The sequence below is a fragment of the Canis lupus genome, chromosome 4, assembly GCF_011100685.1.
Source record: "Canis lupus familiaris isolate Mischka breed German Shepherd chromosome 4, alternate assembly UU_Cfam_GSD_1.0, whole genome shotgun sequence".
NCBI lineage: Eukaryota > Metazoa > Chordata > Mammalia > Carnivora > Canidae > Canis > Canis lupus.
In genome coordinates, this window is record NC_049225.1 from 53,591,665 (window position 1) to 53,616,383 (window position 24,719).

At 45.7% G+C, this 24,719-nt stretch overlaps 1 protein-coding gene across 1 annotated transcript in view; it reads left to right on the plus strand.

The window, feature by feature from the left end:
- ADAM19 (ADAM metallopeptidase domain 19) overlaps nucleotides 1-24,719 on the plus strand; it is an 83,270-nt gene that overhangs the window by 54,937 nt on the left and 3,614 nt on the right. Inside the window, exons 9-22 of the mRNA XM_038534916.1 lie at nucleotides 2,337-2,503; nucleotides 4,412-4,496; nucleotides 5,195-5,334; nucleotides 7,029-7,206; nucleotides 10,306-10,395; nucleotides 13,011-13,206; nucleotides 14,508-14,616; nucleotides 15,896-16,100; nucleotides 16,824-16,901; nucleotides 17,014-17,122; nucleotides 18,401-18,545; nucleotides 18,979-19,063; nucleotides 19,345-19,569; nucleotides 24,513-24,665. Of these exons, the coding sequence (XP_038390844.1) occupies nucleotides 2,337-2,503; nucleotides 4,412-4,496; nucleotides 5,195-5,334; nucleotides 7,029-7,206; nucleotides 10,306-10,395; nucleotides 13,011-13,206; nucleotides 14,508-14,616; nucleotides 15,896-16,100; nucleotides 16,824-16,901; nucleotides 17,014-17,122; nucleotides 18,401-18,545; nucleotides 18,979-19,063; nucleotides 19,345-19,569; nucleotides 24,513-24,665 (1,965 nt within the window). The remainder of the gene's footprint in view (nucleotides 1-2,336; nucleotides 2,504-4,411; nucleotides 4,497-5,194; nucleotides 5,335-7,028; nucleotides 7,207-10,305; nucleotides 10,396-13,010; nucleotides 13,207-14,507; nucleotides 14,617-15,895; nucleotides 16,101-16,823; nucleotides 16,902-17,013; nucleotides 17,123-18,400; nucleotides 18,546-18,978; nucleotides 19,064-19,344; nucleotides 19,570-24,512; nucleotides 24,666-24,719) is intronic.

The window sequence follows — 24,719 nt, forward strand, 5'->3', positions numbered from 1 at the left end:
AGCTCCCTCAGGCAGCAAGTTCAAACCCTTTATTCTCTGTAATGATTGACCTGGCACAAAACGGGAAAATGACTTTCCTTTGAAATCAACTGCTACTTCACTGAATCTGGAGCCCATCTTACACCACAACTTCTGGGGGGCAAGATGAGTCTCTGGATGTGTAATAGGCCAGCACTGAAGCAATGAGGGTCTTGAGTGGCTCTGGGGTCTGATCTGATAATCTGGGCCTTAATCCTGGCTCCACCATCCTCCTGCTAAGACTTTGGGCAAGTTACTGAACTTTTCTAAGCTTCCGTGCTTGGGACATAGAATGTGCTTGATAAACATTGATGTTACGATTGTTGTTTTTAGCAGCTGCAGTACCTGCCAGTTTTGGATTTAAGATGGTATCTTCTGCTCATGTGACCTAGATTTGCGTGCAATTTTTTTTTTTTTTTCAGAGTAACTGCCTCAGTAATCTCTAGGGTAGGCCAAAGAATCCTTTGAACCTATGCCTTCCGTGGTACTTAGCTTTTTCTTTCTTTTAAAGGTTGTATTTATTTATTTATTTATTTATTTATTTATGAGAGACAAAGAGAGAGAGGCAGAGGCACAGGCAGAGGGAGAAGAAATTTTTTTTTTATCGTATTTGATAGCAGCTTTTTTTTATTGGTTACAAAACCTAAGCCCATATACAAAATTAGGAACACATTTAGATGCCTCTTTTGAAAGAATGTTTTAGTCTTTTTTAACTGAGTTTAAAAAAAATAAAAACAATGCAATTTTTCAACACTGTTCTGAAAACTTAAAAGTGCAGCAATATACTTAGTTTCCTTTGTCTACGAAATGGCGCAATTCCAATTCCAAACTGATAAGGTCACAACAAATTGAATCAAGCAAATGCACACATATGTCTGCACTACTTGATGCTAATGTTCACTTATGTTGTTAGTTCGCACTTAAAACACAAGAGGAAATAGGAATCGGCACAGTAGAGGCCCAATTTAATCTCAATGTGTGCAAAATTTAAAAGGTAACTGTAAGGAGTATGGAGGGTCCAGAAGAAACTAACCTGGAAGGGGTACAATTCACAATATCAAGAAGATTTGGACTTTAAGGGTTTCACCGAAGTTTGTGACCTTAATTAGCTTTGACTTTGTTATTCCTACTTTTAGTGAACACCACACAGTTTCAAAAATTTCGACTACAGTGTCTGAACAGGATGCAGTTACCATATGAAGCTTTAACTCAAAATTTGGATAAAGAAAAAAAGGCACAATGAACTTCAACTCAATTTTATGTGCACAAGAGTTGAAAAATCTGAGCCACCTTAAAGAGAAATTGATTCTAAAATTTACAAAACCTATAAATAATCAGAGGCCAAACCACTATATTAAAACAGATTCTCTAGCAAGTAAAAATCTTGCAGTTTAAACATACGCTTGTATCCATTTCAGATACAAGACAAAACTCACTCTTTAAAGTGGCTCCACCTTGGCAGATACGTATATTTGTAATGGGACTCATCCCAGGATCCTGAGAACACACCCTGAGCTGAAGACAGATGCTCAACCACTGAGCCACCCAGGTGCCCCCAGTAGTACTTTGCTTTAAAGAAAACGCTCTTCCTGTTTATATGTGCACGAGGTGAAACATACCACATCACAAACACCAGGTGTAGCTCTACTCTGAAGGAACCTGGGAGTCAGGTCTCATTTATAGAATTTCAGGATCTCTGGTTTGGACAGAACTCTAAACGGTATCTGGGACCTTCGCAGTCTCATGCTGGCCACCTGTTTGTGGCCTTTGTGACAAAGCCCAAACAGCTCCAGTGACAGGAAAGGAAACTTTCAAGAATAAGTGTATCTAGCTACTTGTATATTATGTATACCCATTTACTCCAAAATGAGTGGGAGACCTCACACAAAAATGCATCTCTGTACAATTTGGTATCTCCATACAGCGAAATACCATTTAGCAATACAAATAATGACAGACATAGACCATGAGATGGATGAATCTCAAAAATATGCTAAGTGAAGGAAGCCAGAAACAAAGACTACATATTCTGTAATTCTGGTAATTCTGGTTATAGGAACCGCCTAAACCTCCATCTCAGGCTTCTTTCCTCTAAGCTTAATGACCCATCTCTGGCACCAGAACGTTGTGTATCTTTCTCAGCATCTCATTGATTCCTTCTGAAAAACGTGAACAGCAGCCCCTGTTGCCTCCATGCCCTTCGAGGAATGTACAGGAGAGAAATCCGGCCCCTGTTCCAAGTGCTGAGGCTAGGGAGGGGCATATAAATCTCCTGGTGTTGACAGATGATGCTGTGGCATTCGTGTGTGCTTTTTCAGTTTTACCGATCCTTGAACATCCGGATTGCCCTCGTGGGCTTGGAAGTATGGACTCACGGGAATATGTGTGAAGTTTCCGAGAACCCCTACTCTACTCTATGGTCATTTCTCAGTTGGAGGCGCAAGCTGCTCACCCAGAAGAACCATGACAACGCACAGTTAATCACGTAAGTGGCCTCTTTCCATGTGCATTTCCTCGGGCCTGGCTGCACAGCCCCTGCCTGCAGTGCGGGTGCTGTGTTGTCCGCCGCCCTCCCCCAGTGCTGAGAGTGGGTGGTACTAGCCATCCTGCCTCTCTGGTCTAAATAATCACTTACTTCTCAGATGTGTGCTCTGCCCCCAGTACACCCAGGAAAATATCAAAACCCTAAGAGTCTTAACAACCCCAAGAAGTGTTTATGATCTAGGTGAGAAAATTAGACTTAGGCCATGTTCAGGTGAACCTCTGAAACAGTTGGGTGTATATCAGGAAGTGGCTGACTGTTGGGGGCTGCCATCAAACAGACTTTCTAGGGGGCTCATTTGGGTCTTCCTGGTGCTTTATTTTAGTAGGCATGGTAATTTCCCAAAGCAGTAGCAGAAGAGAGGCTTCCTTAGGTTGCCCTTCACGTTGTTCCTGGGGGCTCAGGGCTGAGACCCTGAACCAGTTCCAGTGGCAGATAGTGTAGGAACCGTGCGTTTGGTGGGAGGGAGACATTGGGGGGTGGAGGGTGTTGTGCTGGAATTTCTTCAGTCCTGGAGAGAAATGAACAGATAGTGTTGGGAATCATGGTGGCACATGAGACCCCCCAGGGGAGGGGTGTACATTTGATGTTTTTAGTGTTGACTTCCAATGGTATTCTGAGACAGTTGTAGCAAAAGGCACAGACATAGCAAGGCTATTTTCCTTTTGCTCCCTAAAAATATCTCTCTGAATCAATAATCATTTGTTCACTCTTAAAAAGAAATGGGGAAATAAATGTACCCAAACTCTGGCTGTGGTTATTTCACAATGGAACCTTCACCTAGGAAGTTTTTGGGTTTTGCTTGAATTTGCAAAGCTTGGTTGGTGTCCTGCTTTGGGCAAGACCTTGAATCCAGGTGTCCAGTAGGACTTCCTCAGGGCCATGTCTAAGTTTATAAGATAACCTGTGGGGCTTCATAGAGATTTGCATATGTTTTATGTGTTCTTTTGCAGATTTTTTTCTCTAAAGAACAATCTGCCTTCAATTCAGCAAACATTTATTGAGTGCCCTCTGTGTGTCAGATTCTATGCTAAGTTCTGGTGACACCCAAATAAATAAGGTCATCTTGGCTCTCAAACATCTCATGGTCTAGATGAGAAGATAAACATGGAGATACGAAAGCACCACATAATGAATTTCCATGTGGAGCCTTTAAATAAATTCCATGTTTGTGGCATGCCTGAGAATACTGGTGTTTTATTCATTCCCTCTCCCCTGTCCTGGATGGATACAGCTGAGAGAGGGATGCATTGTACTGGAGGAATGTAGCTGGCTGTTGGCAGATTTGCCTCACAATTGCAAAACAGAGGCAGAAACAGCTCATCTTTGCACCCAGCTGCACTTTGTGAGGCTCTTGATGGGACACATCTGTTTCCTTGGCCCCAGGGTGATGAGGAAATGAAGCATCAGCCCCCACAGCTGCTGCCCAATCCCCCCACCGCATACCCATACACATACCATAGAGCCAGGGATATGGCAATGGGACCCTGGCAGCTGACAGAAGTGCTCATGAGTCATATTAGCATCAGGACCTGTGCCACTCTTTCCTCAGCTCCTCCCCTTGACCTTTTCCTCTGCAGCAGGAATGGGATGCAGCTTTGTGAGCCCTGCCCATTTCCTTCCAGGGAACGGGGCTCTGGGCATATTGTGGGAAAAAGTGACCTTTTGCTCCCTCCATTTCTCTGAAGCAGTGAGAGAGTAGGTGAGAGGTGTGGTGACCTGGAAGTTGTCCAACTGGCCTAGAATACCGGGGTTTCTCTCCTTGGGAATGATCTGGCAATGTCAGCAGGGCCAAGGAACGCCATGAGGGCTGTCCACTCCTGAGTGACCTTCTCTTGTTCCTTCCTGCAGGGGCATGTCTTTCCATGGCACCACCATCGGGCTGGCCCCCCTCATGGCCATGTGCTCCGTGTACCAGTCTGGAGGAGTCAACATGGTGAGTCTCAGCCAATATGTTGATGCTGCAGAAGGCAGAAAACTGCCTCATGGGACAGGAGGAAAAAATGTGGAAAAAAATGTTTATATTTATTATTGTGGGGGAGAAAAAAAAGCTTGACATCAAGTAGGGCAGTTGTTTAAAATGAAGTCATTAAGTTCTAAGAGATGGAGGTACCCAGGGGTGAATTTTCATTTCTTTATAGTTCATCCCCAATTTTCAAGCTCAGGAGAACCCTGGAAGTGATTACATTACATCTAGTGATGTCAGCTAGGTCTCTTGTGTTCCAAACCAGGGGCTGGAGAACATACAGTAGATAATAGAGATAAAAATTATTTTTTAATCCTCAGTTTTGTGTTTTTATGCATGTTATTATGAAACAATTGCTTGTCTCAAAGTCATGGTTAGGAAATTACTGCCTTCTTTTGAAATTCTCTCTGGCTTGGTGGGACTGTTTTGACTATCCATTTCTAACCTGTGAAGTAGATGGAGGCCTGCTCTCCATCTGTTTGTCCACCCCTTTATCTACCCTATATTCATCCACAGATGTAGCATGACAGTTAAAGCACAGGCTTTCATCACCGAGCCTGATGTGCTGTTCATGGAATCAGTGGACAGCTGTGAGGCCTGGCTAAGAAAAGACAGAAACAGGGAGTATGGAGAGCTGCCCTCTTGACTCTAACTCTCTCCTTGGGCAGGACCACTCTGAGAATGCCATTGGTGTGGCTGCCACCATGGCCCATGAGATGGGCCACAACTTCGGCATGAGCCACGATTCTGCAGAATGCTGCTCAGCCAGCGCAGCTGATGGCGGGTGCATCATGGCAGCTGCCACTGGGTGAGTCAAGCGCCATGACAAGGAGAGCAGAACATTTGAGGACAGTATAACCCAAGTGTTCCTCCCAGTTGGCCCTAGGAGCCTCTGTTATACCTCTTGCAGGGGCCATGGAGGGAAATGCAGTTTACAACAAAGAAATTGAAAGAGAACTAAGAAAGCAAATGTGTGCAAGGAACATTAGGTTTGTAGCAGGTACTTTGGTGCTGGTGGAACCCTAGATATACTTGATTTCTGTCATAGAGTTCTCAGCTATAAAATTGGCCTGACCGCATGTTTCTTTTTCATTTCTTGAATTTTTGAAGAGGACCTATGTTGAATAGCCCCAACCCTTCAATCTCTCCGTCCCAAGGAAATTTGGTCAGTGCTGATTCAAGATTCTGATGTAGCCTACCCAACAAGGAAAAGGGAGGGGAGCATCCATGCCTGCATAGTGACCCCTCCAGGAATTTACAGGTTGCATTTACCATGAGGATAAGAACAAGCCAGCTACATCTCCCTGTATTTGTGAGGATTTTTTTTTAACCAGAGCCTTTGAAAGAGAAACAGCCACAACTCTTAATATTTAGTATCTGGACTCATACAGCAGAGAACATTGGGTTCTCCCAAGACCTGAGTTGCTCTTTTGAAGGCATCATGGTGGGAGTTTGTGTTCCCTTTACCCCAGACCATTAGAGCCTACTTATGGTTCTTAGGGAATGGTATTTCAGTGTCTTTAAGAGGAAATGCACTTTTCTTGGAGTTCCATCATCCGGTGTTTTCCATTGCTTCTTGGCTGTGACATACAAAGGATGATGTTGACGTGCAGGATGCAGCTCCATGGGTCATGTTCAAATCCCTAAGAGCTTACCATGAAGTCCATCCCTTTCTCTCTCAATCTAAAAAGCATATTTATAGTCCTGTGGTTGAGAGTTATATTAATTACTACACAATTTTGTTTTTAAACTAGAGGCAAATATAAACTACTAAAGTAGTTTAAAAATTGTTGGCCACAAATTCCTGGTGACAGAGCTGACAACTGAAGGGAAACCTCCAGTGTATAACTTTTAGTTGGTTTAGAACAGGATAACTCTTCCTTTATAGACCCAAATTGTGGTACTGACCTGCTGCTAGAGAATATATGACTTCTGATTCTTTTTTTCCAATAGCAGGACCCAGGACCTTTCATAATCTGGTGATGAAACTATGCATTTGTGAATTGCTGGTTGAGTTTGGAGTGCTGCCTGCATCCTTAGAATAGAGGTCATAAGATCACTGGCCCAATGAAAAAAATTAAACCCATGATCTTGGCTTTTTTTGGCTTGGTCTTCAGTTCCAAGAAAATCTCCATCTGATAAAAGCTTCAGGAAAAGTTTGGGTTGGCTAGTATTTTATTCAGCTCTAAGACTCAGGAAACCTATTGTAACATATTCATAACCCTTTATTTATTGCAACCTCTTCCTACAAAGGGAAGAAACTGCTGCTTCTGATTCTCAGACACCTCCTTGCACAGTGAGGGGAAAAAAGAACATTATGGGGTGGTTAGAAAGAATTGTAAGAGAATGTATCAGCGATGTTCTAAGAGGACAGAATGTGTGTGCGTGAGACGGTGGGGGTCTGAGTCTAGGTGGAATCAGCATCATAGGCAGCAGGATTAAGACTATTCTGGCTGCTTGCTGCTCAGATTCCCAATCAACTCCAGCCTTATTCTCTGCCAGGCATCCCTTTCCAAGAGTGTTCAATGGATGCAACAGGAAGGAGCTGGACAGGTATCTGCAGTCAGGCGGTGGGATGTGTCTCTCCAACATGCCAGACACCAGGACGCTGTATGGAGGCCGGAGGTGTGGAAACGGTTACCTGGAAGATGGGGAAGAATGTGACTGTGGGGAGGAAGAGGTAAGGTGGCATGGTAGTGCTAGCAGGAAGGGAAGATTGTGCACTGGTTTCAAATCTTAAAGTCAAAGAGAATGCAACCGAACACTTCTGAGTCTTAGGCATTTCCCACATTCACTTGGCTATTAAAGACCCCGTCACCAAACAGATGTGGACCATTTTTGCAGACCCTCTCAGTTTTAGGTTGGCACTGTTGGTGTCCAGGTCAGGGTGGGATTCTCCTTGTGAGTGTCTGGTCTAACCAAAGCCTATAATCTCCTCCCCAGGGCAGTTACAGATGGCCTTCCTTGTCCTCCAGCTCCACTGATTTTTTTTTCAATGCCACACAGCTGGATATATGAACTTGAACCTGGGCCCTAAGGATGCTTAAAATAATAAGCTTATGCTACTTGGCCTAGAGAAGAGATGATTGAAAGAGGATGTAGGAAATACTGTTAGGTCTGGAAAGGGCTGCTGCAGGAAGAAGGAACAGAACTGTTTGTGTGCAAGCTGTTTCCTCCTTCTCTTCAGAATGAGTGGTGGGCATGCAGCATGGTGCTGTCATTTTTGACAGATGTGTGTTATTTTTTGCAAAAAAGCGGAACTGGATAGTTTCATGTCTATTTTCTGGAGGATAAGATATGCACGTTAACATATGCAAAACAGTAAATTGTGGAAGGGGAGGCTGAGGGTGTGTGTAAGACTATTTGATTTTATAACCTTCCCTATGGTTTGATTTTTGTTTTTTAGTTTTGCATGGTTTTAGAGAGAGAGAGAGAGAGAGAGAGCAGAGGTGGAGCTTGGTGAGAGGGAGAGAGAGTATCTTAAGCAGACTCCACACTCAGTGCACAGCCTGACTCGGGGCTCAATCTCACGACACTGAGATCATGACCTGAACCAAAGTCAAAGTCAGATGCTCAACTGACTGAGCAACCAAGCACCCCTGATTTTTGTCTTTAATGTCAGCACATAACTTTCATAATAAAATAAAAACTAGTTAGAGGCTCTGCCATCCCCACCACCATGAGTTCAGAGAGATCAGTCCAGACCCATCAGAAAGGAGGGAGTTGTCCGTCTTACCATGGAGAGTCTAGTGGAGTTGAGGAGCAATCCACAAGTGGGCTCAGCCAGTTGGCTTATGTTCAGCACATATTTACTGAGTGTGGGGCACTATGTTGGGTGCTAGGGATAGGATGGATAGCAAAAATAGACATGGTTCCTGTCCTTGTGGAGCATATCATCTACTGGGGGAAACACATTGACCAAATAATTACAAAAGTATATGAGTATGATCTGTGGTAAAGGTTTAGGAAGGCCAGTGATATTGTGCTGTGAGCATTTGCAGTATGAGAAGAGCTGCTCTACTCAGGTGGGAGTGTGACTTCTGATCCCATATCCAAAGGCTAAGTTAGGAGTTACTGAGGAGCACAAGAAGAGAAAGCACATTTCAGCGAGAGGAGGAACTATGCCCTGAAGTGGGAAGGAACACGGTCTGCCTGGAGCCTGGGATAGTGGGAGACTAATGGACGGAAAGTATCCTTTTCCTTCTCTTACGGGAAACAAGTGGATGGGCATCATAGTCAGGCATGTAATGTGTCCCTCCAACACGCTAGACCTGGACAGTTAGGGTTATGATATGGTTCATTAGCATGGGACAGTTCCCAAGCAGACATGGCTTGAATTCAGGTGCAGCACTTGCTGGGTGTGTACCTTGACCAGCATAGGACTTATTTGAGCTCCATTTCCCCATCTGTGAAATGGGAATAATCCTGCCTCACAAGGCTGTGATGGACCTATGCATGGAGCCTGCCTGGCGCATTGTCAAGAAATGGTTTGGGATAGATAGGCCTATGAATATAGTAGGGGTGTGATAAGGACACTTGGGGGTCATTGGGGTGTCTCATCATCTTTTAGAGATTTTGTTTATTTGAGAGAAAATGAGCAAGAAAGGGAGAGAAAGAAAGCAAGAACACGAGTGGGGGGAACAACAAAGGGACAGAAGCAGACTCCTCACCGAGCAGGGAGTTTGATGCAGGGCTTGGTCCCAGGACCCTGGGATCATGACCTGAGCCGAAGGCAGAAGTTTAACTGACTGGATCATCCAGGTGCCCCTCATCATCTTTTAAATTTCATGCTGTACATCAGCAAATCAGGACCCATAAGGCAAGAAGGAAGAGAGGAGAGCATGGAACCCCTAAAGACCTTCTGTTTCAGAAAGGTCCAAGCCAGTGAAGAGTGAGGAAGAGCAACCGATGGGGAGGGCAGTCTAAGGAACTGTGTTCAGTTGGGAGGCTCACCCAACTGTCTTGGGTGGCTCAGTCAGTTGAGCATCTACCTTCAGCTAGTTAGTATGATCTGTGGTAAAGGTTTAGGAAGGCCATGGCTCAGGCCATGATCTCAGGGCCCTGGGATCGAGTCCTGCATCGGACTCCCTGCTGGACGGGGAGCCTGCTTCTCCCTTTCCCTCTGCCTGCTGCTCTGCCTGCTTGTGTGCTCTCCTTCTCTGTCAAATAAATAAATAAAATCTTTAAAACAAAAAATTGTGTTCAGACCTTATTGCAGCATAGCTTTTGCTTTTGATGGCCTTTTCTTATGGGATAAGAGGCCTGGGGCTGTGAGGGCAAGAAGGGCAGCAGTAGAAGACAGGGTCTCTGGACATTCTATTGGGAATGAGAAAAATAAATCCCAGAATTCCTATATAGTATAATATTATGCTAAAAATCGTGTTTTGGAAGAACACAGGACTGCAGGGGCAAATGTACATATTATATTACATTAAAAAGCAGTATGGATACTATCATTTTGTAAACTAAATATGTATCTATATGTGAAGAGGACAATGCCTGGTAAATATTCACAATCAAAATGTAGTTGTGTCTGTGTTGTGATGTTGCTGGCGATTGTGCATTTATGTATTTTTGGTGATAAATATACATTACCTTCATTATAAACCTATAAAATGAAATTTTTGGTAAAAATTTTCTAGGGAGCCTGGGCCCCAAGGGCATGGGGGGCAGGGCTGGGGAAATGTGGGATGTGGATGAAGGGCTTCACTCCACCCCAACTCCTGTCTCCCTGCTCTGCTGCCCCAGAGGCTCATGGACATTCCCTCTGCTTCTGCAGGAATGTAATAACCCGTGCTGCAATGCCTCCAACTGCACCCTGAGAGAAGGGGCGGAATGTGCCCATGGAGCCTGCTGTCACCAGTGTAAGGTAAGAGGCCCTTTGCCTACCCCGCCCCGCAGAGCTCCAGCGTTCTGACCTGACAGCCCAGTGTTCTGCTGGGGGCTGATGGTCAGGATTCAGCCTCCATCCCAGGGAAGGGATGGCATCAAAGTTTCAGAAACATGGATCTGGGCTGGCCCCTGGGATGAAGTTTACTATTTTCTATACCATGCCTCCTGGCTTCAAATCATCCCAGAAGGCTGTGCATACTGGAAGATGGAAGACTTAAAAAAAAAAAAAAAAAAAAAAAAAAAGGTATCCAGAGAGAGTAGGCTTGATTTTATTTGGAGATCATAATAATCATCATAAAAATTTTGGTTAATATTAATGGACTTAGTAGATGGCAGGCACTATGCAGGGAATTTTATATATATTGTCTCATTCAAGCCTCACAAAAGTCCCATGAAATGTATATTAATATCCTCAATTTAAGATGAGTAAACTGCAGTTCAGAGGGGATAAGTGGCTTATCCCAGGTCACACAGCAAGAGGGGGCTGAACCACATTTTTCTACCCCTGGAGCCTACACTCCTGATGTGGAAAATACTGCTACTAATCTTACTATATCTTTATAGTCTCTTATCTATAATTCTGAAATTCAGAAAATTCTAAGAACTGGGAAAAAAGTTTCTTAACTCTTCTGGTAGCAAATTTTACCTGAATTGACATAATTATGGTCTTTAAAACACACACACACTTAAAGTGAATATTTCTATTTTGTTGTAGAAAAATTAATGTGCTTGTTAATAAAGTATAATCCCAGGTGTTGCTGGGGGGGTCATATAATAAATATACCTATATAACATATGAATGTATATACACACCTGTGTGTATGTATACATGTGTGACGTCTGCTTTCTGAAACCTGAAAAGTTGGAGCCCATTGGCCCCAAAGTTTTGGATGAGAACTGTGGACCTGTGCTTCCACCTAGCACTTGCTGAGTGAGTGCTCTTTACGAGCTAGGTAACTGTTGAAGTGCTCTATTTGAATACAGTCCTTGTAACAATCCCTTGAGAAAGTTATTATCCCATTTATTCCGTGCCATCCCAGAGAGATTCAATAGCTGCCCCAGGCTCCACTGCTGGTTAAGAAGCTAGGATCTGAACCCAGGCACACTGGCTCCAGGTGTGTCCTCTCTACCTCTATCCTCCTTCGTGATAGAGATGTGTCCTGAGTCTTCCTCCTCCACACAGGGCCACCGGCAACAAGAGGCTCTATCTATCATCTATCTAAAAATTTTTTTATTTATTCATGAGAGATGCAGAGAGAGAGACAGATACATAGGCAGAGGGAGAAGCAGGCTCCCTGTAGGGAGCCTGATGCAGGACTCAATCCCAGGACCCTGGGAACATGACCTGAGCCAAAGGCAGATGCTCAACCACTGAGCCACCCAAGCGCCCCTACTCCATGCTTTTAGCAAGCTGCTCAGCATGGCCTGTTCTCTGCCTTCTCTCCTAGGAAAGCCCTGCGGGTGGTGTGGGGTCACCTGGGAGGAGGGAAGAGGAGGGCACTGTTCTCAGATGTAGCTTTTCTTATGGGGAAACTCACCATTTGATTTGACTCTAGGGTTGACTTGGCATCTCCTCATGGAGTTGTGTTGGTTGGTTGGAGGAGGGAGTCCTTTGAGGCTTGGACCATGGCCTGAGAATAAGCATGGACAGTGTCCACTCAGTTCAAGTCTCAGAAAGGATTTTCTGGAGAGAAGTGTGTGCAGAAACATGAAGCTTGGAGTCTGAGACCTTCATTTCAAGCCCTGGTAGTGCAATTTGGGGCAGCATAGTAACCATCTTAGTGTAGGTTCCTTATTTGTAAAATGGGGTGGTCAGTAACACTGACCACTCAGTGAGACTGGAAGATTCAAATGGCAAACTTAGTCTTTATCATTGCCATGGCTGTGCTATTGATCAGGTTATTTGGTTATTTTATCTCCAGAAAGAGGCAAATAACAGCTTCTGCCTCATGGATATTGTGAAGCTCACATGGGATCAATATGTGTAACTTAGTCCAGTGCTTGGCTCAGTAACGGGAGTATATTATTGCTGAAATGCTTTGTAAATTCAGAGGTGATGTGTGAATACTAGTTTACACACATTTGTGTGTATATATTAGGGGGCCTGGCTCTTCCACCACTTACTGACCACCAGACTTTTGGGACCTTGCTTAACCTCCTCTGCCTCAGGTCTCATCATCTGTAAAACAGGGATAATTATATTACCTAGGACTCTCATGAAAAGTGAATGAGGTAATATTGGTACCAGGCACTAAAGTGGGGGCTTCACAAAAGTGGCCATGATTACTAAAACACTTAGTAAACTGTAAATTGTTGCGTAAATTGTTGCATAAATATTATTCTTACTTACTTCTTCAAACTGCTGAGAAGAGGAAATGAGTTAACATTTGTGAAAAAACACCTTGAAAACCTCTAAGTCATTATTCATATTAGAAGGCTGATGATGGTTTAAGTTAATGAGGTCATGCCAAAGACGGTCTCTGGAACAATGGAAATGGGAAAACTCTCACGAGAGTGATGCTCACAAGTTCTTTGCTGGAAGAATTGAGGGCATTTGAGACATTGACTGTTTTTCCCGTCTGGTTCATTCAGCTGCTGGCCCCTGGGACCCTGTGCCGTGAGCAGGCACGGCAGTGTGACCTCCCAGAATTCTGCACGGGCAAGTCTCCCCATTGCCCCACCAACTTCTACCAGATGGACGGCACCCCCTGTGAGGGTGGCCAGGCCTACTGCTACAATGGCATGTGCCTCACCTACCAGGAACAGTGCCAGCAGCTCTGGGGTCCTGGTAAGGCACCTCCTACAGAATGGCCCTCCTCCCACCCCACTACTTCCAAGCCAGCCCTCCACTCCGTCAGGCCCCCGACGTAGCTTAGATCCTTGACTTCAACATGGCCTCTCTAGATACTCCCTGTCTCCCTCCCCTTGACTCAGAGTAGACTTTCAGAGAGAGAGAGAGACAGTGAACAGTGTCCTTCCCAAGGTCCTTGATGTTTTAAATTCCCAGAGTGGGTGAATAGAGAATAATCATCCAGCAGAAAGATGGGCAGAGCATAGGAACAGAAAATGAAATTCAGATGGCCCTAGGCTGTAAGAAAATATTTAACCTCATTCATATTAAGTGGAAGCAAGTGATAACTATTATGAGATAGGATTTCTCATATGTCAGACTGGCAAAGACCGAAAAGTTAATATAATAATACCATAACTATGATGGTAAGAGTGGTGATAATGTAGCGTGGAGAATGTGGGGAAACACAGAGTACAGCCTTTCTGGAAAGCAATTTGAAGATATCAAAAACTATATGAATTTCTCTTTGGACCCCTCTATTCCACTACTTAGGAGTGTATCCTATCCTGGTATTTGTGCACGTATGTGAAGGTAGATTTATAAAGATTTCCACTGCAGCAGTGTTAGTGATAGCAATAGCAACCCATATATCCTTCAGTAGGACGGATTAAATTAATCCTGGTACACCCATGTAGTGGAATACTCTGCAGCTGAATAAAAGAAGGATGCAACTCTGTGTGTACTGAATAAAAACACCTCCTACAATAAGCCCAAAGTGCAAGATGCAGAACAGTGAATAGAATTACTGCCATTCTTTATTAGATTATCTCTAGAAGAGATACAAGAATTGTATCTAGAAGATAGAGAGATACAATTACCTTTAGAAGATACATTGCTAATTGTGACTGCTTCTTCAGGTTGTGGAGAAGTAGGAACTGGAATGGCTACTTAGAAAAATAAAGACATATTTCATTTCTTTAAAATTTTGTGCATGTATTACCTATTTTACAATCTGAAATAAGACAGAGCTTTTTCCTTACAGAGAAGGTAAACACACAAACCTCTCACAGACATAATACTTCAGTAAGGTATAAAGAACTGGTATATACCCTTTTTCTATGAGCAGGGTTTGATGAGAAGTTGGGGGTACCCAAAAACAGTACAGAAAGAAAAAGCTGAACATTCCTTCCCCCAAAAAATTCTTAATTTTTTACCAAGGGCTAGCTTTGCACTTTGGGGGGCTTCTGAGTTCTACAAAAGTTGGCTAATGTGCTGACAAATGTTTCTTGCTCACCCAGGAGCCCGGCCTGCTCCTGATCTCTGCTTTGAGAAGGTGAATGTGGCCGGGGATACCTTTGGAAACTGTGGGAAAGACATGAATGGGGAACACAAGAAATGCAACATGAGGTAATGACCACAGGGCCAACCCTGTAAGATTAAGGTTGACCGAGCAATTTCTCCTCTGTCCTCACTTCTGCCCAGCTCAGCAGCATGGGCCTTTAAATAAATTGTCAGAGTCAGTCATGAATTTCAGGCCCATTGTGGGACAATGTACAGTCTAAAGAAGTCAAAAGGAGAGCGTGGATGGCAATGCTTCCTAGAAAGCTGGTCAGACTTCTCTTGGGACCTTACAGTCGGGTAGGGAATCAGCTCTCTCGGGTCATTTTTGTGGGATGCTAATTGTACCCTCATCTGAGTAACCTGTCACTCATTTATTCATTCATTTCAACCAACCATTCCCGCAGCCATCCATCTATTCATCCACCCATCCACCCATCTACTATCTGTTGAGAGTTTGCTATGTGCCAAATACTATGCTGAATACATGGAACTTTTCATTACAATACATATAACAAAGCTGTGGAGAAGCCACCCAACTTGGTCTTACTAGATCAAGGTCTTACTTAATAGGTCAGCCTTTCCTTAGTAGGTCCCAAGGTAAGTTACACCTAAGTTGAGATCTGGAGAAATTACCTAGTTGAACAGAATGGGCAATGGTGCGGGTACACAGGAGATGAGTAGAGAGAAACTGGTGGTAGGAGGAGCTGGTAGCAGTTTGTATAGTTAATGCATAATGTGGGGGTGCATTGGGGAGGCAATGGCTGAGAAATGAGCCTGGACAGTTGAGCAAGCACCAGATCATGAAAAGCCTTGAATGCATGACTAGGACAGTTTGGACTTTGGCTTGAGAGGAGTTTGGAAATTAGACTCCAGTGGGGGCAAGACTGGAAGCAGGGAGATCAGTTCTCTGGTGTCCAGGTAAAATAGGATGGCGATGTGATTCAGGGTTAATATACATGAGGGAGGATGGACAGGACTCCAAAATCACTGGAACCCAGGAGTGAGGGAGAATGGGTGAGTTGGGGATGACACCAGGCTTCTGGCTGCAGCATCTGGGTGCATGGGGTTGGATGGAGCATAAGGGGGCAGGTTTCTCAGGTCAGGCAGTTGTCCTTGCAGTAAAGAGGACTTCTCAAGGCCTGTTCTCTGGCCTAGTACTACCTGGGGACAAGGATCTTATTTCCTATCCTTAGTCTAAGTTCACATGAGATCTCTCGTGCTGGGTCCCTAGAGCTCCCCTATCCAAGCCTGCACTCCTAGTCAAGAAAGACTAAAGCTCTTCTGAGCCCTGGCTCTTCCCTTGCCTCTGATTCCACTCCCTTCCCTCCCTCTCTTTCGGGCTCAGAGATGCCAAGTGTGGGAAGATCCAGTGTCAGAGTTCTGAGGCCCGGCCCCTGGAATCCAACGCAGTGCCCATTGACACCACCATCATCTTGAATGGAAGGCAGATCCGATGCCGAGGTACCCATGTCTACCGTGGTCCCGAGGAAGAGGGTGACATGCTGGACCCAGGCCTGGTGATGACCGGGACCAAGTGTGGCTACAACCACGTGAGTCCCTGCCCCACTCAGGGGAGAGGAGAGAGAATAAGAAATGTGAACTCTGGAGGGAAGATGCCCAGGCTCAAATCCCACCTTCCTGGCTTCTCCAAGCCTCAGTGGCTTCCTTTGTAAAGCATGTTAGTAATAGCATGACCCACCCCCTAGAATTGTCGTAAGGATTAAATGAGATAATCCCTGGAAACTGCTTAGAGGGGCTAGCTATTATCACTTCTGTCTTCATTGTGAATTATTATATGATTTAAGAAATGGCCTAGACTCTAGTCCAAAAGCATGGGGGAAATAAGGGCGCCTAAATCAGAGTTAACTGAGAACAAAATTATAAAAAAAAAAAAAATGTGCAGCCTTAGTATAAGACATGGCACAGAGTCGACTGCTATCACCGTCATTATTTTTAAGGTTAATACTTAAATTATTATATATGAATATATAACTAACTAACATATAGCCAACACAGTAATGTAGAATGTAATAACATATTTATTATGTTAAATGTAATGTTTTAATAATATATTTGTTATTTTCTCTATGATCACAAAAATAATACCTGAATGTAGCTAACTATCATCCTGTCCTGGCCTTTTGGCCATAAATAACTGGAAGTGAGTCACATTTTTGAGTCTTCTCTATTCCAAGTGTGAAAACTCCAGCTTCCTGATTGCCAACCAGTGTCCCTGCTGTTGGACTGACACTTTGCTTTCCTCCCCACTGCAGATTTGCTTCGAGGGGCAGTGCAGGAACACCTCGTTCTTCGAAACAGAAGGCTGTGGGAAGAAGTGCAATGGCCATGGGGTGCGTGTGCCCGGGGTCCTGGGGCTCCTCTGCACCGATGCCTGTGAGGGCAGGCCCGTGGGAGGCCGGAGTGCTCTGGGGTGCTGACATCCGTGCCCCTCCCTCCCTCCAGGTCTGCAACAACAACCAGAACTGCCACTGCTTCCAGGGCTGGGCCCCGCCCTTCTGCAACACGCCCGGCCAGGGGGGCAGCATCGACAGTGGACCCATGCCCTCCGACAGTGAGTGCTAGGCTTGCTCGTGGCCTCTGCCCACTTTTGTGAGGGGGGGCGGGTGGCATGTTGTAGAGAGGGAACGGGTCAGCCCCATTATCCTGATTTTGTAGATGAGGGAACAAAAAGGAGGAACCAAGTGGGAGAGGGGTGAGGCTGACAGGCTGGGGGCGGGTGGCGCTTCTCAGTGTTTTTTCTCTTACCATGTCTACTGAGAGGGTCTGACACTGCTTGGGTGAGAGAGATGAAGAGAGAACACAGGTTATTGAATAATTTCATCCAGTTTTGGACAGTGGGCTGGTGATGGGTCCTTCTCAGCCACACAAAAAGAATCATGAGCCTGGGGCACATTATAATAGTTCAGAATCCCTGGATGAACAAAGCTTAAAATGGAGAAATAGACCTGTGAAAAAATTTAGTTTTTAGTGTAAATCACAGATATTCTAGCCGTTTGGTTCCCAAACTCTTTCTTTTCCTCCCTCAATGCGTTTTTTCTTTTCTTTGTTTCTTTGTATTGGTTTTTTTTTTTTCTTATTTGTCTTGATGGGTAGTGATGTATTTATTGTTTCTTGCTTTCTTGATCAGTTTTTTCTTTCTTTTTTTTCTTTTCTTTTCTTTTATTTTCTTTTCTTTTTTTCTTTTCTTTTCTTTGTCTTTTCTTCTTTCTTTCTTTCTTTCTTTCTTTCTTTCTTTCTTTCTTTCTTTCTTTCTTTCCTTTCAATAGCAAAGTACTTGTACTTGAATGAAATCTTTTGGAGAAGAAATCCCAATAGAGAAAACAGATAAAGTAGTGTGTCCCTGGTGTATATCTATTTTGTATGCTTAAAAGTATAATCTATGAGAATGCTGAGGTGGCTTTGCTGAAACCAAATATGAAGTTGTGGGTTACTGGTGAGACTTCTAGTCTTAGAACAGTCTTAGTCTTTCAGCATTTTGGGTTGGTAGCTTTGTGTCCAGAAAAACCATATTCAGGCTAAAAACTAGTGGTAAGTAATAATAAAACTTGAGCTCCTTGCCTCAAAAAGGACTCTTCAATTCAGCAGAAGTGGCTAGAGAAGCTTCATTACAAGGTCTGAACAAAGCAAGTTGACATGACTTGTTTAAGCTAGTATTAGTGGATTCCCAGTGGTACATGTGTGCGTTTCATTATACTTCTTAACTTAAAATAAATAATACATATTAAATGCAATCAAATATCTGAAGAAGAATCAGGAATACAGTGTTTGAACAACACTACTGTGGCCCAAACAGCTTCTAAATTTCTCACTTGGGTTCTGTTTCTGGAAGGTGTTGGTCCTATGATAGCTGGAGTGTTCACGGCCGTATTTGTGCTGGCAGTCCTTATGCTGATATACTGCTGCTGTAAACAGAACAACAAACTGGGCCAACTCAAGCCCTTGGCGCTCCCTTCCAAACTGAGGCAACAGTTCAGGTATGATGGGGGTATGATGGGGTGCCATGAAGGACTGGGGTCCACTTGTGGGTCATTAAGCTTTCCGTAAGCAGAACTTGATAACAACAAAACCAAAACAAAACAAAACCTGGTGGCAGTGAGTCTAATGCAGAGAAGGCAAATGAGCGGGCCATGCTGCCATCTTCCCCCCAGTGATTCGTTCCTTTGGATCCTGGGGATGAGTAGTTTCCGAGTCCCCTATTAAATTACATTTGTTCTGGGGTGGACTTTAAATCCCACGTCTTTCTGGGTCTATGCCTGAAGGGAATCAGTGGCTAGCTGGTGACACCCTTGTGTCTGCAGACTTGGCAGAGATTTAGCTGCTTGCTGGTCATGCTGGGCCAGAGGGAACTCAGACCCAGACCCCTTCTGAACTTTCCCCCTCTGCCTTCTCCCCCATCCTTGTTACTAGCTGTCCCTTCAGGGTGTCTCAGAACAGTGGAACTGGCCACGCCAACCCAACGTTTAAGTTGCAGACGCCCCAGGGCAAGCGAAAGGTAAGGGCTTCACACTATTGAACTTTGTTGCTTTTCTGTTATCCCTCAGAACCCTGCTGGATTTTCCTAGGAGCTTCTGTGGGCCTCTGGGATTGGTAATAAAAGCCACTTTCTTGGCTCGAGAGAGATTCTATTGGTTCTGACTTAAAGATTGCACTTGACCTCTGGGAACCTGGGGATTTGGCCTCTGTCATCTCAGTGACACACACAAGGACACCTCTGAGTTTTTCAGTATATTGAGGATCCCTGTTTCTCAGGCATTTCTTGTCTTATGCGTATAGGTGACCAACACCCCCGAAACCCCGCGGAAGCCCTCCCAGCCTCCTCCTCGGCCCCCTCCAGACTATCTGCACGGCGGGTCGCCACCTGCACCACTGCCAGCGCACCTCAGCAGAGCTGCTAGGAACTCCCCAGGGGCAGGGCCCCAAGTAGAGAGGAGGGAGTCATCCAGGAGGCCGCCTCCCAGCCGGCCAGTGCCCCCTGCACCAAACTGCATCCTCTCCCAGGTAAGTGGATTCTCGGCAGCCCTGGACCAGGGGCAGTGTTTTTAAGGGCGCCGGCAATGGAGAATGACTGTGCAGATGGAGTTCTGAGTCCAGAGCGGACCACATTCCCTGCATTCTGCTAAATGCAGGGAACGCGCAGAAGGGGAGATGGTGAGCATGGAGAAATTTACTCCCCAGGGAGCCCCCAAACTACAGAGGCTTTCCTTCTTGGTTGACCTATTATATGACAGCCCACTTACCTCCCTCCTGCCCCCAGTGAACTTCTTTCAGTTCCTGTGCTCTTTTTCTCTCCTCGAGGTCTCTGCAAATGCTTTGTCTTCTGCTTGGTACATTCTTCCCTCCTTTTGCAGGGCCAGCTCCTATTCATCCTCAGATCGCTTCCTAGATGCCACTTCCCCCAGAAGCCCTCCCTGACTGCCACACCTGCCTCGGTGCCCCTGTACTTCTCTCATCATAGAACTTATCCCACCAAATTGTTCCTTCCACTGATCAGGAAGTCTTCCTGGGGGAAACTAACTCGAGGGCAGGTCAAGGGGCAGGGGCCCCCGGGAGGTGTGAGCTGCCCCGCCAGCAGCCTGTTCATCTGGCCTGTCTATGCTCTGATGGCTCCCACTGTATCTTCTTGCGGAGTTTCCTGCAGCATAGACAGACATATTTCCCGGGCAGTGGCTAGACATAGTACCTTCCAGAGCCGTCCTGTGTGTTCTGGGTGTGAAGGGTCCTCTGAAGTGGGGCAAAGGACGTGCTTATTTTCCTCCTGGAACTGCTTTTCTTGGGCATGGAGAAGGGCTCTGCTGGGGCCCCAGCTGACCCCATGGGGTTGGCACCAGCTTGGGGAGGGTCCCTGGGACATGGGGCAATGTCCTGGTGTGGCAGGGCTGAGAGACTTAGGTTTGGTTCTCCAGTGAGGTGGAGTTGCCACTCCCATTTTTCTCATCTGAGGCAAGGGTGGGATGGAGAATGGCCATGCAGGAAGGGGGCAGGGAGGACTAGCAGTGAGACTGGATGGGGGACCAGGGAAAAGAACAAGAGGGCAGAAATGAGGAGAGGGGGCAGAGGGTGTATTAGCCAGCCCGGGAGGCCCTGAGTCCATCTGACCCCCTGACCGGGGGCTTAAACACAGTACTTTCCCACAGTCCTGGAGGCTAAAATCCAAGACCAGGGTGTCAGTAGGGTTGGTCTCTTCTGGCTTGCAGATGTGGCCACTTTTCTCCCATGTCTTCTGACAGTGCTTCCTTTGTGCCCCAGTGTCTCTGTGTCCAGATTCGTTCTTCTCATGATGCCCGTCAGACTGAATAAGGACCAACCCTCATGGCTTCATTTTAACTTAATTACCTCATTTAATTCCCCGTCTCCAAATATAGTCACATTCCGAGGTCCTGGGGCTTAGGGCTGCTACATTGGAATCTGTGGGTGGAAGAGCTAGGATCTCAACCTAGGTCTGACTCCAAACCCTCTACCACCCTGTGAGCCAGCTCCTGGTGTAGGCCCTGGGGTCCCCCGAACTGAAGGAGACACAACCCTGTCTTGGGGGGCATTCATAGTCCAGATCTCAGCTCCAGCACTTGCTAGCTCGGTGACTGGACCACCCTGGGGAGGTGGTGAAGCTTTGTAACCCCTTCTGTTCTCTACAGATATGTAGGAGCTTCTATTCCCTACTGGGCAGTGGTGAGCAAAGCACATGCCAGCTTTGCATGACAGGGCTCACATCCTGCTGGGCAAGAGACTCTGTTATGTGTAGTTACAGTGGTGATCAGTGCTATGAAGGAGAGGTTCGGGGTTCTCAGAGAGTTATAGGGGGACTTGACCTACTCTGGGAAATCTAGGAAGGCTTCCCTGACATTTAAGCTGAGAGCTAAGGGATGAGTAGGAGTTAGCAGGCTGTAAGGGGTGGGAGAGGAGAGAGTTTTCCTGGTCCAAGGACATGCTGGTAGGGAGCTCCCTGGGGCCCAAGGAGTTATGAGATGAGGCTGGAGAATCAGGAGGGCCTGCATTCCTTGGGAAGGGCACACTGGTGGGGCATGGTGACATGATCCACTTTTCTATTTACGAGGATTGCTCTTTGGGCTCACTTTAGGCAGGAGTGGGAGGGACCCACAGATGCTTCTGGGGCTGTTAATCTCTCATGCTCTAGGTAGGGATTACGTAGGTGTGTTCACTCTGTGATTATTCATCTAGTTGTATATTTGTGATTCACAGTTTTATATGTATATTACACTTCAACTTTTAAAAAAACTGTTTAAAAAAACAGTGTAAGGTTCACTCTAGCAGCAGTGTGACTCACTGATCAGAGGGGCTGACATACCAGTCAGAAGGTTTAAGTGCCACCCAGAGGAGAGATGATGGTAGTCTGGAGCAGGGGGTGGCAGGAGTGCTGGATTGAAGCTGATGAGAGATGTGTAGGAGAAAAAAATAGATGGGGAACAGTTACCGATGCCCCCAGAGTCTGGTCTGTGCAGCTTGACTGATGGAGGTGCCACCCCCCGAGTGAGGAAGGGAGCAGTGGGCCAGAGCGGCACAGGGACTGTTTCTGCCTCTGGGAAACAGGGCTGGCTGAGGCCCCCAGTAGAGCCCAGCTGGGGCCCTGCAATATTGCCTGTGACAGGAAGCTGCTCCAGAAGGCCTGGTATTGCTGTGCCGTGCCCATAAGGCTCCTGCCCAGATGCCCACTCTCACCCCCCACCCCCCGATTGCTCATTTTGCACAGCAAGGAGCTAGAGGACATAGCATTTCTCCACAGCAACCTGACATCTGCTCCCAGCTGTTGCTTCCCCCAGAAAGTCTCTGTCCTGGCCTCCAGCAGCCACTGCCATTTGGCAGCTGTCTGGGCTAGAAGGTTATGGGATTGCGTTGTCCTTTGGGGAAGGGATAGAGTTGGAGAGCATGGCTTTCTGGTCACAAGAATCTGTTATTCTTCTGTTCTTTGACCAATAGTTTCTGCTCTCAGTTTTCTGACGGCTGAGAAGCTTCTTTCCAGAAATCCCACTTCTCTAATTTGCTCCTGCCCTCTCTGTATGCTTGCCTTTTGGCCATTGTTAGGCCTGCTAGTGACCTCAGGAAGAGGGACAATCAAGGGCTGCAGGCACTGGAATTCCCAGGGCCCGGAATTGGCTTCTGCCTCACACCTCACCATCTTAGGGATCTGTGAGGGGTGGCATGGGCCATTCTTTGCCCTGTAAAAAAAATAAAGTTATTTTGGTCACAAGAGAAATACATATTTGAAGAATTTTGAGTAGCTCAGAAATTTATTTGTAAAAGACTTTTTATTTATTCATTTGAGAGAAGAGAGAGAACATGAGGTGGAGGGAACAGCAGAAAGAGAGGGAGAAGCAGATTCCTCACTGAGCAGGGAGCCCGACTTGGGGCTGGATCCCAGGACCCCAGGATCATGACCTGAGTCAAAGGCAGACATTTAACCCACCCAGGGCCACCCTCAGAAATTTATTTATTCAGCTAATATATGTTGAGTGTTTACTGTATACTAGGCACTGTTCTGAAAGCTTGAGCTGTGTCAGTGAACCAAACAGACAAGGACCTCTGCCCCTGCTTCTGGTCTTGTGGGGGGTGGAGAGGTAGAAAAGAAGAAATAAGTAAGTTGTACAGTATTTTGGAAGAAGGAAAGTGATATATACCTGCCCCCTTCCAAAAAAAAAGTAGATTGGGATTAAAGGGTCTGAAAGTGCTGAATGCCAGGGTGGGGGGTGTTGTAATTTTAAGTAAGGTGGTCAGGAAAGACCTTATTGAGAAGGTGACAAAACAAATATAAAAGCACAAAGAGGGCACCCCGGTGGCGCAGCGGTTTAGCGCCGCCTGCAGCCCAGGGCATGATCCTGGAGACCCAGATGGAGTCCCACGTCGGGCTCTCTGCGTGGAGCCTGCTTCTCCCTCTGCCTGTGTCTCTGCCTCTCTCACTCTCTCATGAATAAATAAATAAAATCTTTAAAAATAAAATAAAAGCACAAAGAGAAGAATCCCGTTAATGGCACCACCCACAGAAAACGAATACAGAAAATGTGGTTTCTTCTTTAAAAAAAATTTTTTTTATTTACTCAAATAATACACATATATGCTCTTGTTAAAAAAGTTGAATGCAGGGCTCAAGTTGAATATGGGGCTCCTGGGTGGCTCAGTTAGTTAAGTGTCTGCCTTTAGCTCAACTCATGGTCTCATGAGTCCTGGGATCGAGCCCCATGTCAGGCTTCCTGCTCAGTGGGAAGCTCTCCCTCTCCCCCTGTGTGTGTGTGTGCGTGTGCACATGTGCACGCACACTCTCTTTTCCCAAATAAATAAATATTTTTTAAAAAAGTTGAATGTTCCCCTGGATGACCCCCTCCCCACTCACACCCCATCCCTAACCTCTGTTATCTATTTGGTCCGTATCCTTTCTGACTTTCTTCTGTGCGTTTACATTTATGGAGTGGGGGGTGGGGGTGGGAATAGGAGGGCACACATGTTGACTTACTGTACATAAACCATCCTCCACAACTTGTACGTCAGCTCTCAATGATTCTCAATCATCATTCCACCTGAGCCTGTATACCCCACTTTATTCTTTTAAAATTCCACCTCAATTGTCACTATATTAACTGTACTAACTTGTCTATTGATGGAAATTTTGGTTGTTGGTAATTCCTTTGGCTGTCACAAACAGTGTTGCAAGGAACATCCTTGCAATTTTATTTTTGTGCACGTATGCAAATAGTAGGAGGTAGAATTATCAGATTGGAGAATGACCCATTTCTAATTTTAACAGATAATGCCAACTTGCTCTCCAAAAAAGCTTTTTCCTGAACATGTAAACATGTATACACACAATTTGTTTTTAAATAGGACCCTACAGTATTTCCCTTTGGTCATCTGATTTTGATCGTAATATGTTGGGAGCATTTTCTTTCAAATAGGCCCCTCTGGCCTTTGAGTGAGGTTTGTGGCTTTCTCCCCAGGATTTCTCCAGGCCACGGCCACCGCAGAAAGCACTCCCCGCTAACCCGGTGCCAGGCCGCAAGAGCCTCCCCAGGCCAGGTGGCACCTCCATCCTGCAGCCCACCGCCACCACTCCTCTGCAGCCCCGGCCTCTGGCAGCACCTGTCCCAAAGGTGAGTCCATGGAAGCCATCAGGGTATAAACTAGGGCCAGAGGGCTCCAGGAGG